At 41.8% G+C, this 17,876-nt stretch overlaps 1 protein-coding gene across 1 annotated transcript in view; it reads right to left on the reverse strand.

Moving 5' to 3' along the window:
* Nucleotides 1-1,948: 1,948 nt before the first annotated feature.
* The window catches only part of LOC126256905 (ATP-dependent 6-phosphofructokinase-like), a 408,122-nt gene continuing 392,194 nt past the window's right edge, over nt 1,949-17,876 (reverse strand). Inside the window, exons 15-16 of the mRNA XM_049955523.1 lie at nt 2,223-2,445; nt 1,949-2,132 (exon numbers count right to left, since the gene is read on the reverse strand). Coding sequence (XP_049811480.1) covers nt 1,949-2,132; nt 2,223-2,445 — 407 coding nt within the window. The remainder of the gene's footprint in view (nt 2,133-2,222; nt 2,446-17,876) is intronic.

Here is a 17,876-nt window from a genome sequence, read left to right on the forward strand (position 1 = left end):
CCATGTTAGTTCTTTGTAAGCCTTGCTTGTGTAAAGAGGTGAATAAATGAACTACTGCAAAATGGGAGCATTGTCTGGTGTAACCAACCCGAACGTCACCCCTCAGAATCAATAAATCAAAAGTTATTACCACTTGGCATATTCTGTGATCTGGCTAAAGCTTTTGATTGTGTTAAGCATGATATCCTTATACAAAAGTTAGAATATTATGGGACAACAGGAGTAGCAGGCTCATGGTTTTCATCCTATCTTTTTAATAGAAAACACTGTGTGTCTGTATTAGGCTTACCACATAACAATAGTGATTCAAAATATGAAACCGTCAGACAAGGGGTGCCACGGGGCTCTATTTTAGGTCTCTTGTTGTTCCTATTATATATTAAGGACTTTCCATATGCAGTGTCACAAAATGCAAATTATGTCTTATTTGTAGATGATACAAGTATTCGTATAATAAACAGTTCGATGCTCTCACTGAGCAATCATCTACTGAAATATTTATAAGTATCAATGGGTGCTTCACAGCAAATGTATTGTCACTGAATTTTGACAAGATCCAGTACATACAGTTTAGTACCTCACAAAGAATACCTACCCCTACAAGTATAATGTATTCAAACAATGAAATTAAAACTGTAGATGGTGTCAAATTTTTAGGGCTACAAATTGACCACAACCTAAATTGGAAAACTCACACCGTAGACTTAATGAAACACCTTAGTTCGGCTACATTTGCAGTGTGATAGCAGATATAGGTGATTTAAAAATATAAAAGTTAGTTTATTTGGCCTACTTCCATTCACTAATGAGTTATGGAATCATCTTTTGGGGAAACTCCTCTCACAAAGAGAACATTTTCAAAACTCAGAAACGAGTCATTAGAATTACATCTGCTGTCAGTTCTAGATCATCATGCAGAGACCTCTTTAAGAAACTTGGTATTCTAACTACTACTTCTCAGTACATATACTCACTGATGTCCTTTGTCATTTCCAACATGTCTCCTTTTGTAAAAAATAGTGCAAAACATGATTATAATACTAGAACCAAAAACAATCTGTATAAAGACTACAAAAGCTTAACATTAGTACAAAAGGAGTCAAATACATAGATACTTATATATTCAATAACTTACCAGAGCATATCAAATGTCTTGTAAGTGATAAAGATCGGTTTCAGAGTGAATTAAAGAACTTCCTGTTGGACAACTCCTTCTACTCCATTGATGAATATCTTTACAAGGATTACTTCTCATAACTCTGTCTGCATTAGAATTGTACCATATCCATGTATCTGAGTGTTATAAGAAAAATACCTTTGACTCTTTCCACATTCCAGAGACTCCTCTCCAAGGGATCCATGGAAAACGGTAAATGATGCAATGTAAATGTAATGTAATGTAACATTGTAGTATAATGCATGTAAATAACTTAATAACTTACAGTGTGGTGTTTTCTATTGTAACACATAAGCTAAATGTTTTAAGATATTTGGTTAAGTTGACCGATCCTGTATTACAAGTCCACACTCCACACATAATGTAATCAGATGGGACCTAATAAAAATCAATCAGTCTTGATGTAAAATAAAATCCAACATTAAGTCACTTCTGTAGGTAGATTCCTTGAAGAATTTTGATGTTATATGTATTATTTTATTACATAAATGTAATTTTCATTGTATGTGTCATCAATTTCCACAATTTATTTCTTTTATTAATATATATAACTCTCCAAAGAGAAAATTATGAAACAATAAAGACATTAATTCTCTCTGAGATACTAATTTACATAACAAGACACTGGATCAAGTTATCTCTCTCTCTGTAAGGAGTGACAGAAATTTTAAGTTCCCAGTTTATAATAAATTACTGCATTACATTTAAACACCTGGACTTGATGTCATTTTGGTTCTGTTTTTCATAATCAACACAGTACTAACTAACATTTCATTCTAAAGTCTCCCTATCCCAAGCACCTACTGCTCTGGAAGGATCACGCCAAACATCACGGACGGGTGTGGTATCTACTGAAATGTACATTCCTTCTTCTTCATAAGCACTTTCGTGTTTCGCAAGTATTCTGAGAAGTGGCCGCAACTTCAACCACCACTGTTCATTTGGTATTCTATGTCTTCAAAAGAATTAAAGAAAATGCATGAATTAGTACAGCATAAAATAATTATGTGTTCATTTCTTAATAACATGTTTTAGCTACACTTACTCAAAATTTGTATGGGGTATCAGATCTCGCAAAGGTGTGAAACGGTACTGTCGTTGTTCGATACCTACTAGAACAGCAGATTCAGGATCTCTTGCACAAACAAAACCATCTGCATTTTGTGACTCTTCAATTCTCTCAAACATCCAGTCAGCTGCCTTTCCGGCCATTTTTGTGCCTAGAGTACGGTCAAAAGGAGATGGTTTACCTCCTTGCTGCATGTGGCCTGCACAAAATTAGTTACAAATTTGTTAAGATACTTTTATGCTATTCACAGTGCCTGACAAAAAAAGTGGAGCACCCAGAAGGGGAATAGTAAATGAGATGAAACTTCATGGGCTGAGAAGGTTTGTAATGTTATTCCAATGATTACAAAATAGAATTAAATTTACTAAAACACTTTGTTTTATAATGTTGTCCCCCTCTCCTAATGCAAACTCACCCACATTTTCTATCAGGGATAGATTTGGGGATCACTCTGGCCATGGTAGTACCTCAGTATCATGCAGCTGTTCACAGAGACATGTACAATAAGTGGAAAAGGATTGTTCTGTTGAAAAATGGCACCTAGATACTATAACAAGAGAAGTAAAAAATGATGACACATGATACTTGTGATGTGTTGTTCTACCATCAGAGATCTCTCAATCATTACCAGCCATGACCTAAATTCATACCTAATGCCTACCCACAACTTGGTGCTGGGAGTAACACCACTGTGCCTCTCCAAAACATTGGAAGAATTGAGTCTCTCCCCATGTTGCTGCCATACTCATGGATGATGGGCATTCAAGAAGTGCAGAACAGTGATTCATTACTAAACACATGCAACAGCATTCATCCTGGCACCATTCCAAACTGCCATTTGTATTGTGGTGTTAATGGCAGCCTACACATAGGATGATACTTCCCTAGTTCAGCTGCTGCTATTCTGTGACCAAAGGGGGGCAGGTGCAGATATGAAGAGGTTACGATGTGCTTGTGATGTTATAAGATGTTACAAAGAATTTAATTTACATAAATAGTGTCATTAATATAAGATCCTCCACAGATCGACATATATTATTAGCAAGGGAATCTCAATAGTTCAATGAATATGACATGTATTTATTTACATTCACAACTTATAAATATATAAAGCATGTATATTGACTTATAATTGATGTGGCAAAATATATATTTAAGTGTTACTTAAAACTGTTCAAAAGATGCATAAATGTTTTGTCTTAAGAGGTTGCAAACCAGCCGCAAAGATTTATAGAATATTGTATAATATTGTATAATAACTAGCTTCATTGAGCCAAGTAAAGGTCATGTGACTGTTCCTTTCAATAAGTGAATGTCACAGAGCTCACGGTCTTTCATCTTCAGTGGTTCTCTGTGTGTTTTCATTGGCTGTCACTTGGTAAGATTTTGTGTGGCATGTGTGCTGCATGTTTTTCTCTGTGAGTGCTTAGCCACTTTGTTTGAACTTGAATTTCAGGTTTATTAATCTTGGCAGCTGTAGACTTGTGGGAATTTAGCTGTGTTTAAATTATTTGTAATTGTGGTGGACTTAGTGAAAAGTGAACCATCAGTATTGTGAGCTACTGAGCTGAAATTCACTGATGATCAAAGAGTTCATACTATCAAACATTAAGTCATTGTGTCATTTCATGTGTCAATGCATAAAAAATATATAATTATTTAGCTCATGAGTTTGTAAACACTCTGTGTGCACAAAGAGATTATAAATTTTGCACTGCTGGTTTAGTTACTGATCAATGACACATTTAGTTTTAAGTACACGAGGCCACAATTCACATAATTATTTTGTGCATAACTGAAATAAAAATTCAAATCTACTGAAAACAATTTGGCTCAGAGAGCTTTACTATCCTTGGGCATTTTAGTTAACCATTTGCCCTCAAGTCAGTTATCGTATATTTCACTAAATTGACTCATTATTGGTATAAGTGTTTGTATGAAGATTGTTGTGATAAATGTTTGGGTTTTAGAGAAAATGTGTACAGCCAATCCTGTTGATGACAGCAAGTCATGCTGAAAGTTATAGGCCATACATTGCCCACATTGTTGGCACATTCTACAGGCTAATGATTTTATCTCATGAGTGACCTGCAATGTGAGCAGAGTAGAAAAGTCCAAAGGGTGAAGTTGTATATGTACTGCACAATACAGTGATCCTCCCTTGTGGTGGTTAGACATGGTAAACTGGAACCCTGACGATGGCTATGGCTACTTTCATTTTCCCATGATGTCTAGCAATGGGCCACTGTCACATTGTAATGCCCCAAAAATTTGCATACTGTACAGTTTGACCAGCCACCCACATAGAGACCCACAAGTCCCTTTCAAAATCTGTCAAGGGCTGATAATGCTGTCTCACATGACTATGCAGCATCTCCATGTCCTTCACAGTAATCACTCAGCATCTGATGCTTTTTACGCCACTTATATATACTACCAGGCCTTGTAACAACATTAAACATGAACAACACTAGTGCTCTCTGATGGTGATTCTAATTCTCAAAGAGAATTGCAGCTCTTTATCATTTACACTCCTGATGATGATGGGTGTGCATACCATGTCTTTTGGGTGCTTCAGTTTTTTGTCAGGCCTTGTGTATCATCCAAATATCATCAATACTTGCAATAGTGATGATCATCTTATGGCAGTGAATAATGAAAGGAGTAGAGATTAAGGCCCATTTGTTGCTAGAAGACATGTCTTTAACACATTATTAAATGATACTAAGAAACTCTATGGAAATAATTTTAATAAGAAGTTTAAGTTAATATCTATGTGTCATACATCCAAGAGATGAAGTTGTGATGTAGCAAGCTGGGATATTTTTCCCCCTCTTGTTTTGCAGTCTGCCTCCTTAAAATTCATTCTTTCACTTTTAACTAATTACCATTAACATACATGAATATAATCTGAATTTCCATAAAAGAGAAAGATTGGGCCCCAGTCTTAAAGAATATAACACCAGATCTAATTTTGTGGTTAGTTTTATGTATGTAATTGGTTTTATAATTTATTTTGATTATTCCTAGTTAGTATCTTTTGTTATAGGGTGAAATCAGTCATTGTTTCATAACTTAACTTCTACTGTTGACATATAAACAAATATAAATTCTGTAATTATTGTAAATATTTGGAAGATGAAATGCTAGTATTCTAAAAGTATCTATTTGGCTCTAGTCGGAAAAATGTTAGCAAAACTAGCCCTTAATTAATTCCAAAGTAATTAACAGTTTTGTCAAAAGTATTGCTTGCGTAACTATACGTGTTAATTTCATGTTTTCAGTAAATCATTCAGCTTAACTCTTGTAGCAGAAGAAACTATTAAAAAGAACCAATTTTTTGATGTATTCAGTTCATTTAATGAGTTAAGTTTTAATTGTAATTTCTGTAAATTTAACTTTGAACAGTGTGTAGTTTCAGCACCTATTATTGTGATGATATATTAGGGCTCAATTTTTGGTCATGAGACAGTCATTCCATGGATGAGTTTCACATGAGGAACCTGCGTTGGTTAGAATGATAACAATGCATCAACTTAACAGTGTAATAAGTGTTACACAATTAGGCCTTGTGTTAAAACAGTGACAGTGTCTGCTCCATACATACCTCTCTATTCTTCAAGAACTGTGAACTTTGTGGTTAGGCTCTTACTGCTCGTAGATGTTCAACAGGAAACTATTGTAGCAGTGTGTGAATGTTCACCTGCTAAATGTTAATGAGGCTTATGGGAAGATAGACAATAGTGCACTGGCCATATACATACACTCCTGGAAATTGAAATAAGAACACCATGAATTCATTGTCCCAGGAAGGGGAAACTTTATTGACACTTTCCTGGGGTCAGATACATCACATGATCACACTGACAGAACCACAGGCACATAGACACAGGCAACAGAGCATGCACAATGTCGGCACTAGTACAGTGTATATCCACCTTTCGCAGCAATGCAGGCTGCTATTCTCCCATGGAGACGATCATAGAGATGCTGGATGTAGTCCTGTGGAACGGCTTGCCATGCCATTTCCACCTGGCGCCTCAGTTGGACCAGCGTTCGTGCTGGACGTGCAGACCTCGTGAGACGACGCTTCATCCTGTCCCAAACATGCTCAATGGGGGACAGATGCGGAGATCTTGCTGGCCAGGGTAGTTGACTTACACCTTCTAGAGCACGTTGGGTGGCACGGGATACATGCGGACGTGCATTGTCCTGTTGGAACAGCAAGTTCCCTTGCCGGTCTAGGAATGGTAGAACGATGGGTTCGATGACGGTTTGGATGTACCGTGCACTATTCAGTGTCCCCTCGACGATCACCAGTGGTGTACGGCCAGTGTAGGAGATCGCTCCCCACACCATGATGCCGGGTGTTGGCCCTGTGTGCCTCGGTCGTATGCAGTCCTGATTGTGGCGCTCACCTGCACGGCGCCAAACACGCATACGACCATCATTGGCACCAAGGCAGAAGCGACTCTCATCGCTGAAGACGACACGTCTCCATTCGTCCCTCCATTCACACCTGTCGCGACACCACTGGAGGCGGGCTGCACGATGTTGGGGCGTGAGCGGAAGACGGCCTAACGGTGTGTGGGACCGTAGCCCAGCTTCATGGAGACGGTTGCGAATGGTCCTCGCCGATACCCCAGGAGCAACAGTGTCCCTAATTTGCTGGGAAGTGGCGGTGCGGTCCCCTACGGCACTGCGTAGGATCCTACGGTCTTGGCGTGCATCCGTGCGTCGCTGCGGTCCGGTCCCAGGTCGACGGGCACGTGCACCTTCCGCCGACCACTGGCGACAACATCGATGTACTGTGGAGACCTCACGCCCCACGTGTTGAGCAATTCGGCGGTACGTCCACCCGGCCTCCCGCATGCCCACTATACGCCCTTGCTCAAAGTCCGTCAACTGCACATACGGTTCACGTCAACGCTGTCGCGGCATGCTACCAGTGTTAAAGACTGCGATGGAGCTCCGTATGCCACGGCAAACTGGCTGACACTGACGGCGGCGGTGCACAAATGCTGCGCAGCTAGCGCCATTCGACGGCCAACACTGCGGTTCCTGGTGTGTCTGCTGTGCCGTGCGTGTGATCATTGCTTGTACAGCCCTCTCGCAGTGTCCGGAGCAAGTATGGTGGGTCTGACACACCGGTGTCAATGTGTTCTTTTTTCCATTTCCAGGAGTGTATATAACTGTGTTTTATTAGGGGGTTGTGAAAAGTGAAAGTAAAAGACTGTGAAATGCAACTGTGTATCTGTTGGCTACATCATTTATAATAATTGCACAACCCCTATTTTTTCACCCAGTATGTCGACACTGTGGACAACAAATGAAGAAATAAAAGAATGCAAACCACTACAAAGTTTATCACAAACTGCCCACGAGCAAATGGTGCTTTTATAAGCCATCTAAGGTCCACCCTAGACTACACCTAATGCAAAAGAACTTCCTGATTTACTCAATTTCGGCTGGAGGAAGTGTGTCATGTTTAAATTTTAGCCCTCTGCTGTAGGACAGCTACAGTATGCCCATTCTTCTAACAGGTATACTGATGTTCACTGGGTCAAGAACTATCCAAAGTACTTGACTCCTTGTCTGTGTAATCAATATAACCCAAGACATGACCCACTGAAAAACTGCATTTTCATCCGCAGATGTCTGGAACATATTGGTACCATGCACAGTCCTTCCTACAATCAAAAAAGAATGGTCTACACTAAACATCACCATGAAACCAGAAATAGGAATGATTTTCATAGAGACATTCATACAAAAACCTTGTAACAAAACTTTATTCAGTGCTTTGCCTAAAACACTCAAAGTAATAAGTGAGAAACTGCATACTTTTAATAAAGAGTTAATGAAGATTATGTTGATTCTAAGTTTCTATAGCACTCAGAAATATTTAATTACCACACAGATAACGCTTGTTTAACAGTACTACTCCAACAATGTGGCCTTCCTGTACCCACTGCCTCACAAACCACTAGTCCACATTCTTCCATATTCTTCACTATTATCAAATACAGACAGTGCGCCTCACGCTTCACAAGTGATAAAAAGGGACAGTGACACTCCACATTCCAGTGTTTTGTAGACAAACATGATTGTAAAACTACAGTGTACAGTGGACAATCCTCTTGTTGACGTTGCTTCAGAACCTGCTTGTGGTGTGACTTCTGCAGTCTTACATGAACATTCACATCAGCTTGATCCAACTGTGTCACATTTTTATTTGCATGCACCAGACTCATTTTTGCTTGTCATGCATTGTCTGCCAACCACACCATGTGATACCTCATTCAATCCGTGTTTCTGGCTGTATTACCGGCCACCACACTGACTGTACTTCAGAATTCACCACACACATATCTGGATTGCACAGCCTTGCTGCTATAACACTATCCAACAAAACAACGTACAGCATCACATTTCAAACTTCCACCATTCTGAACTGATAACCCTCAGCTTTGGTTAAATATCACAGAAAGCATCTTCACTACAAACACTATCATCACCAATGATATGAAATCCCCTTAAGTGACAAGCACCTGACAGCAAAAACTATGGTGGTTCTCATGTACAACCGAGGAACAGCTGCATCCCATATTATACTATGAACATTTACAGGATGGGACTTCATTCCAATTGTGGTACCACCTCCTCTTACAGACTGACTCACATCTCTTGTCTGATGACCCTTTATCAACATTTTGGGTGGTTACACTACCTACGCAAGTTCAAATAAGGATAGTAGCAAGTGAACGTCAACTGATTGAGGCCCATCTTCACATTTTGGGTGGTTACACTACCTACGCAAGTTCAAATAAGGATAGTAGCAAGTGAACGTCAACTGATTGAGGCCCATCTTCACGTGGCTGATAGAATTTTTGCACTTATTCTGCATCAACAATGCCATTAATAATGGTGCTGGATGCAATGAAGTACCACCAAGGAACTATCTGCCTGCTGCCTCTGACCACTGCTGAGCACTTCTGACCCCACCTGTTGCTGGCAAGTCAATGTCAATGTCTGAAGTGTTGAGAAAACAGACACTCTCACCACTGTTGCCTCCATCACGCATACACTATGCATGAGCAGTTGTGCTACAGCTGGTATCATGCTTGCTTTGGGGGCACTGTGCACAACTGGTGACAGTTCTGTGAACATCGCAACATGCTGCATGGCCCATGAGAGGTGTCCTGGGCCATATCAATTGTGTAAGTTGCCTCAGTCCACATGATGCTTCCCTAAAAAACAGATTATATGTTCTTGATTAGAACAGAAGCCCCCACTTTCTTGTTGACACCAATTCTCAAGTTTGCTCTTCACTGTCTTTACCTTCCCTATCAACAGCAGTTGCATTGCAGCTCTGTGTGAAGGCCACCAATGACTCGGTCATTCTGTTCACAGTTCTCAATCCTGCACACTCAACCTGGGATTCTCCATGCTATTCAACTGGACGTTCATCATTGCTAATATGAGTAAACCTGTTCTAGCCTCCAATTTCCTTCAGGTCTTCCACCTTGTTCTCTCACTGTGCATGGGTGAGTTAACACATTTGTCTTCCAGATGCTCTGTCATGGCAATCTACAATCCTACCACCTTGAAAATGTGTCACAAGGGCATCACTCAGCAACCAGATCATGCAACTCTATCATCTTCCATGGAGCAGTACCTATGACAATGTGTCAATTACACTGAACACATCCAGGACATCCAACAGCTTCACATGGACATTCATGTAGTGTGGACTGAACTCCAGAATGACAACGCAGTTCTCTGCCACCACATCTGCTCAGTTGAGGGCTAACTTCCTGAGGCATTTTTTGGAGTCATCTTTAGAATTGGCTGACAACTCCTCCCTCATTTTTTCCTTGACTTCTTCAATGTTGTAAAATTTGTGTCCTTTCATGCCCCTTCTCATGCATGGAAATACGAAAAAGTCACATGAAACCTGGTAACAGAGGTGGTTGAGTGTGCAGGTGAACTATCTGCCACAAAATAGGTTTGACTGGCAGTCAAATCTGAGGGAACAAACTCTGAACTATGCACTGCCATCAAAAATGTAAATCATCATTGTTTTGATGTTTGATTTGACTTGACAACTTTTTTCTGATGGGGTGATGATGATGTCTTCCATTGGCTTTACTGCTGCTTTGTTCTTGGGTCATAACCATAGCATCATGACTGATCAACAGTAATGATCTTTGACAGAAAATGTGGGTCAGTTTCAAGCAGTTGTTTTAAAGCATGGCATGTTTCAACTTGAGGTTCCTTTAGATTGTCAGTCAGAACCCAAGGAACAAACTTGGCAGCAGTCCTTTTCATTCCCAAATCCCCTGTTAAAATCTGCTGAACTGAACCCCTGGACAACTCACTAATCTCTGACAGTTGATCAATTATCTGTTGATGGTCTGTGAGCACAAACTCTCAAATTTTTTGAATATTTTCATTGATTCGGGCAGTTGATGGACATTTGACATCAATCGACATGTCAAGCAAACCACTCGTACACTTGAGTTTTTCCCATAGTGTCATCTTGGTAAGCTGTTTTCAACATTAATGAGTTGTGCTACATGTGCCTAGTGGCAGAAATGCATACTACATAAGCTCTGTCCGAGGCATTTTTTTTTTATTTTTCTTATAATTTTTTTTCACTTTGCGTATCTTGACAACATATGAATATTCTCACCCAATTCCAGCTTCGAAGCTCATTCGTCTCACCTCAAACAAGTTCTCAGTGCAATGGCTGATAATAGTGTTGTGAACAGTGTTGTGATGTACAATGACAAATGTCAGCTTTGCCAAACCCAAGTAACATTCTGAGGCCATGTTGCAGATGCCTTGGGCAAGAAGTGCCCAAAGTTTATTTGTAACCAACCTCACCTACTACTCATCATGAACTTCACAATTTCCAGGGAATGTTTAATTTCTACCACCACCATCTGCCCGATGCAGCCTCCCTCCAACTTTCCCTCACCGAAGCACAAAAGGGCAAAAACACCTCTGGCTGATGCAAACTTACATGGATGACAGATATGTAGTGAGCCTTTGAATGCATCAAGGATGCCCTTGTGCAAGATGTCATCTTGGTGCATCCTCTCCCTGACATGCACCTATCAGTTCCCATTGATGTTAGCAAGCTAAACATGGTATTGCATTTCAAGAGGAAGTCAGTGGCTCCCAACAGCCCCTGTGCTTCTTTTGCTGTAAGCTTACAGAATCACAATAGAAATGGCTGTTTTCAACAGAGAACTCTTAGTGGTCTATGAAGCTGTGTGCTGTTTTCGAGAGGACATTTAAGGATGTCCGCTTGTCATGTACACTGATCACTGACCACTTGCAGATGCCACCCTAACTCTAACCCCACCACCACACACACACACAAAATGAGTGCTATAAATGATACAGACACTTCAAGATTCAAGAGTACAATTGATGCCCAACACAGTAAAAGGCAGCAACAACATTGTAGCTGATTACCTTTCACATGTTGGTGCTATTTCCATGCACACTGATTATGAGGAATTTGCACAGGCACAACATAGTGACCAGAAACTCCAACATCTGCTTAACAATCCCATGACAAACCTTTGCATCAAGTCCAGGAGGCTCATACTGGGTGTGACTCATCACAGGACCTGACATGCTCCCTTGTCTTTCAACCTTTCAGCTGCTCAATCTTCAAGCCTTGCACACCCTGGAGTATGACCAACCATACATCTTACCGCTGAGTGATTTGTTTGGCCAAACATCAAGAAAGATTTAAGTTGTGGACATGAGCTTTTGTTCCCTGCCAACAAAAGAAAACCTCAAGACACACACAGCCCATGCTTCATCACTTTGTAATACTGAAAGGTAGATTCCAGCATTAGCATGTCAACCTCATAGGCACCCTGCCTCTCTCAACCGACTGCCATTACATCCTATTGGTCGTTGACTGCATAACACAATGGGAGCAGGCAGCCCCCATTCCAGACAGCAAAACTGTTGCAAAGGGTCTAATGTCTACTTGGTTCATTTGTTTTGGATGCCCCTTGTCCATCACCACTGGCCCCAGCAGACAGTTTGAATCCTCCTTTTTCCATGGACTTTGCAACTTGTGGAGCATCACTTGCTACGAAGCAACTGCTTATCAGACAGAATGAAATGGGCTCATTGAGATGCAGCTCCATATCCTCAAGGTGGCCCTAAACTGCCATGGAGGTGATGGACTGATGCTCCCCTGGGTTCTTCTTAGTGTGCACACAGCTCGCTTGCTGAGCTGCTGTACAGTGAGGCATTGTCCTGTGCAAATTTCCCTCTATGATAACTCCTCTGCCCTCCCTCATTGGCCGACTGAGAAGACACATTTGCTGACTCCACATACCTCCCCCCTACTTGAACAGCGAAAATGTAGTAAGCAATAAACTTGTTTTCCTTTCATCATTTTATGGGCAAGAAAAATTTTCATGAAGCTTTGAAAATATGTGTAAAGTTTGTTGAAAGTCATTAACTGCTCTTGTTCTAAATACTGGATATTGTGCATAGTAGATATACATTACACAGTGAGTACATTATGCAATGAACAATGTGGAAGTATGTATTAAACACACTGAATATTGTACAAACATTGTATTCATTACTTTGAGTCATATCATGGAGCACATACTTAGCAAGAAAAGCGTTTTCATAAATCAGATAAATTTAAGAGATTAAAGAGTAAACACATTTCTCGAAGAGTAAATATTTTTCCCAAATTCACAGAAATTATCTTGCACTACACACTTTCTACAGTAGCCTATGGTCTTTCTCAGGGTTCATGCACTCTCCTTACCAAATTTAATTGAAATCAGTTGGTTAGATTAGTAATAATAAATTTAAATGTCAATCGTAATGCAGTTTTTCATATATTCAAGTGTTCATGGCGTTATACATTCCAACCTATGTGTCGTACAATGATATAATTTTGCAGGTACACTCAGTGGTATATGTGAAGACTGTCTGGAAAATGTGTCATAAATATGGTTAGTACGAGTAAAAAAGTAGTAAATTAAAAGGTCATGCCTCATATGAAAATGGACTGTGAAATGCAGTAAGGGATGAGCTTTTTTCCTTTTATCATTATGTGGGAGGGTGTCAGTGAGAAAAAGTTTCCTAAAATTTTTATGTAATATGTAAAGTTTGTGCAGGTCACTAAGCACTCTCACTCTCAAATGCTGGGTGAATTAAGTCTTGGTACTCACTCATCATAGCCTACACTTCCTTTTCACCCCCACTTCCACCTTTATGATTGGTGGATAGTTCTTACTCCCACAGTGATTCTTTCCAGACAGTAAGTGATATCTGTACCAATACCATGTTTGGTTGAAATCGGTGCAGTGGTTTCAGAGTATACATGGAATATATACACAAACATTTTTATAATATGTATGATATTTTTCTTTAATTTTTTTCTGTGATGCAACTTTGATGAAATATAGCGTATGTGTGCCACTAACTATGGTTAAGTTACCATGAAGACCCCATAAAATTTGCCTGAACTAATGTGCCTATACAGTGCCCCAAACTATGCTTATACACCTGAAAAAACCATGAAAATTCGTCTAGTGATTTTGGAGAGTAGTGTCCCCAAAAATGAACAGACAGGCACGATGGTTTTACACTTTTATAATTAGTATAGGTTGGTCAAATGAGAGTTTTTTTAAGCCGTCTCCTTTGTTGCTATATTTCCTGAGGATTCTTCTGATGCATATCGAACTAGCATCTACATCTCCTGTGATTGGTTTTATGTAGTTTTTCTGATTTAAACCAGTCCATAAGCATATGTCTAGATATTTTACAAAAGGGTTGTAACTGTTTCTAGTGACTGCTCTGTAATCATGTAACCATACAATAGTGGGTCCTTCTGTCTATGTATACACAATATGTTATATTTGTTTATGGTGAGGGTCAGTTGCCATTTCACTACCTGCAACAAGTGTCAATTCTAAGTCCAGCCACACAGTTAGTATGATATTTTGTACAGTCATATTCTGTTCATTAGGTGGCAGTGTGGAACTATATCGAATGCCATACTGTATGTTAATTTTTAGTTGGTAGACCACTCTCTATCCTGCACTGGTATAAGTCAGTAGACACTGGAAGTTTCTGGTCAGCATTTTTTTTTTTTTTTTTTTTTACATGCCATCTGATTTGTTATTGTTTCACACTTCATTGTTTTCAGTGGTTTTTCCTGCATGATACATTACTAACATGAGTAATGAGGCAGTTTTTGTCCAATCTCAGGAGTCACCTACAACTCCTACCGGTAGGCCTACTGCTAGAAGGAGATGAGTACTATGTAGCAATGCTCAAAAAATTGTGTGTGGCTAAGTACTGGGAAATGGAACAGGGGTAGAAGGAATTTATCCATCCCATCCACAAATCTCCCCTGAGAGCTGCTACATACACACATAGCATTGGGAGGTTTAAACAGTTTACCATGAATCATCCTGGTGGATCGCCGAAAACACCTGACAAAAAAAGGTGTTTTCATTTCAGACATTTTGTTTGAGATAACTTTGAATGAGCCCTATATTTCATCTGAATTACATTATATTGTACATTCATTGTTGCCCTATTGCTTTGTATGAAAACACTGCTGAATATTGTATTGTTTTGAAAACCATTCATGTTACTGTATAGTCTAACATTCTAACAAATACATGCAGCATAGAACTCATTTTCTAACAAATCTTTATCTCTCTTTGAACTTAGGGAAAGAAGAGAAGAGATCGAAGTACTGTCTGACAATTTCAACCAACGTGTTATTTGGGACACAACAGTAGAATTTTACCCGGTTAGAAAGATTGCACCGAGTCTGTGAAGACTTTGTCCAGCTCTGCACAACAAAACAGGATGGAAGTGGAGTATTGTCTCTCTGTGAAAAGTACTAACATCTATGGGTCTTGTATGGCATAAGGTTGAAAATGAGAGGGATATTTTGTTTGAGCATCCAAACATCCTGCACTGGCAATCTTGTTTCACTGTGCAGATGATGAATATCAAGGGAACTGGCAAACAAATATTTTATCTTTATTAGTTATGGATAGACAATAACCTAAAGTGTTGTAAATGCTGGCAGAGGAAGGGTTAGTTATGTGAAGAGAGGGTCACAGGTGCCACGACATGGGGAGTGTAGTAACACTGTTCACGTTTACGTAGCACTTCACTTAGCATAGACCAGGACTGTGTCCTAGGCATGCCCGATGTTAACTGACTGGGCATGGCCCGTGCTGCCTGAGTTGTTGTTATGCCAGCAGAGGTCGCATCCAAATTCTTGCGTGCCCTCTGGTGGACGGGACTCTACTTGCGGCAACTAACGTCCGTGACGCGCCGTGCCGATGTGCGCCTCCCGCGATCTTTCTGGTGGCTACTGCACTCCTCCTCCTTTGGGGGGTGAAGCCACTGTGATCCACTGCGTCGGAAGGTGGAGTGTCGGGCAGGAGCGATGACCTCCACATCCATTGGAAGGCCGGAGTTGAGGGGATCTGCCAACCCTCGAGCGGGAACCTTTGAATACGGCTGGAAGTGACCCACACAAAGAGGCCCCCGTCGTCCCACCACCGGAGCCCGGGACAGAACGGGCGACAAACTGTTGAACTCCAGATCCTGTTCCACCTCGGGAGGGGCAAGACCCAGGTGAACCAGCTTCCTGAGAAACCGGGCCTGCGAGGGGGGCTGGCTCTCGCTGGGGCATCTCTAACGATGGCGATGCTGGTGCTGGAGCTACCAGAGGCTGCCAAGGCTGAGAACCATCACAGTGCAGCAGAGTCACAGTGAGGAGAGGCGGTAACGTCCCCTGAGAAACCAACACGGGTGCCGGCAATGGGGAAGCTGGTGTCCGAGAGGTCGGAGGGTGGGTGCCCAAATGTGGACACAGCTGATTTTGGTGATGACATACCACCCGGCCCCCCGCCTGCAAGGTATAGAGCCGGCGGCCATTTCGGTGCAGGACCACCGCCGGTATCCAACGTGGACTGCGACCAAACCCACGGGCCCAGACCGACATACCCAGTGGAAAGCCAGGTACTCCATTTTGTGAAGACTGGCGAGGACCAGGCCGGAGGAGGTGCAGCAGAGTCCTAGGTTGGCGCCCAAGGAGGAGCTTGGCGGGGCTGCGTTCTCCCATTGGTGTGGTCCGGTATGCCGTCAGGAAAAACGTCAATGCTTCCTCCGCAGGAAATTTGTGCACATACTTTTTCATCTGCATCTTAAATGTGCGCACCATGTGCTCGGTTTCCCCATTCGATTGTGGATGGAAGGGGGGAGAGCAAACGTGCCGAATACCGAAGCGCCTACAAAAATCCTGGAAGGTCTGCGAAATAAACTGTGGTCCATTGTCCGAGAGTAGGGTGATTGGCAGACCTTCCACAGAAAAGATTTTTGCTAGTGCCTGGATTGCAACTTCTGAAGTGGTTGATCAGCGAACCACATATGGGAATTGGGAATAAGCATCAATGACAATGAGCCAAAAGCCATTGAGAAACGGGCCCGCAAAATCGATGTGAACACGTTCCCATGCTTGGATTGCCAGCGGCCATGAAGAGAACGCTGCCCTGGGAGATGCCTGTTGGCTCACACACTGGGAACAGGCGGCCACCAAGTGCTCAATTTCTCTGTCAATACCAGGCCAGTACACATGTCTGCGAGCCGAGGTTTAGTACGGGAAACACCCCAGTGCCCCGCATGTAATAACGTGAGGACCTCCCTTCGTAAACTTGCAGGAACAACCACGCGAGGAGCTGTATCATCGGTAGCCAGAAGGAGAACTCCTTCCAAGACCAAGAGGCGGTCTCGTAGAATAATATAATTACGAAGAGGGCAGGATTACCACCCCTGCTGAATGAGGCGAACTACTTGCTGCTGTTTCCCTGGCGACTCGAGAACTAGTGATCGGGAAGCCATCAACCGCTTAGCGGGACGCCACATTCAAATGAAAACATATAATCTCCTCTCAATCAAACGTAGGATCCGGGCCCACCGGAATATGGGAAAGAGCGTCGGCTTTGGCATGCTATCCAGTAGGGCGAAAATAAATGTCATAATGGTACTTAGAGAGGAACAAGGCCCAGCGCTGTAGTCTGTGGGTCGCCCTATCCGGAATCTGAGAGGCGGGGCCAAATAATGATAATAACGGCTTATGGTCAGTGATTAACTGAAACTTCGTGCCATACAAGAAAGGGTGAAACTTGGTAACAGCGTAGACAATGGCCAAAGCCTCTTTTTCCACCTGGGAGTAATGGGCCTGCACGGGACTAAGAGTTTTAGACGCAAACTCCAGTGGTTGCTCGGAACCATCTGCGTTGTGATGGGCCAGGACCACCCCCACCCCATACTGCGAAGCATCTGTAGCCAGGACCAATGGCTTATGGGGGTCATAAATAGCCAAACAAGCTGCTGACGTGAGGAGGCCCTTCAACGAGGTGAACGCTCGCTCACATGCAGACGACCAATCAAAAGGAACACCCTTGCGCAGAAGGCAGGACAGTGGGCAGGCTATGGTGGAAGCCCTGGGAATGAACCGGTGGTAATAGGCTATCTTGCCTAAAAAAGCTTGTAACTCTGTCAGCGAAGCAGGCCGAGGAAGGTCGACAATACCTTGGA

Source organism: Schistocerca nitens, chromosome 1 (assembly GCF_023898315.1).
Source record: "Schistocerca nitens isolate TAMUIC-IGC-003100 chromosome 1, iqSchNite1.1, whole genome shotgun sequence".
Taxonomy (NCBI): Eukaryota; Metazoa; Arthropoda; class Insecta; order Orthoptera; family Acrididae; genus Schistocerca; species Schistocerca nitens.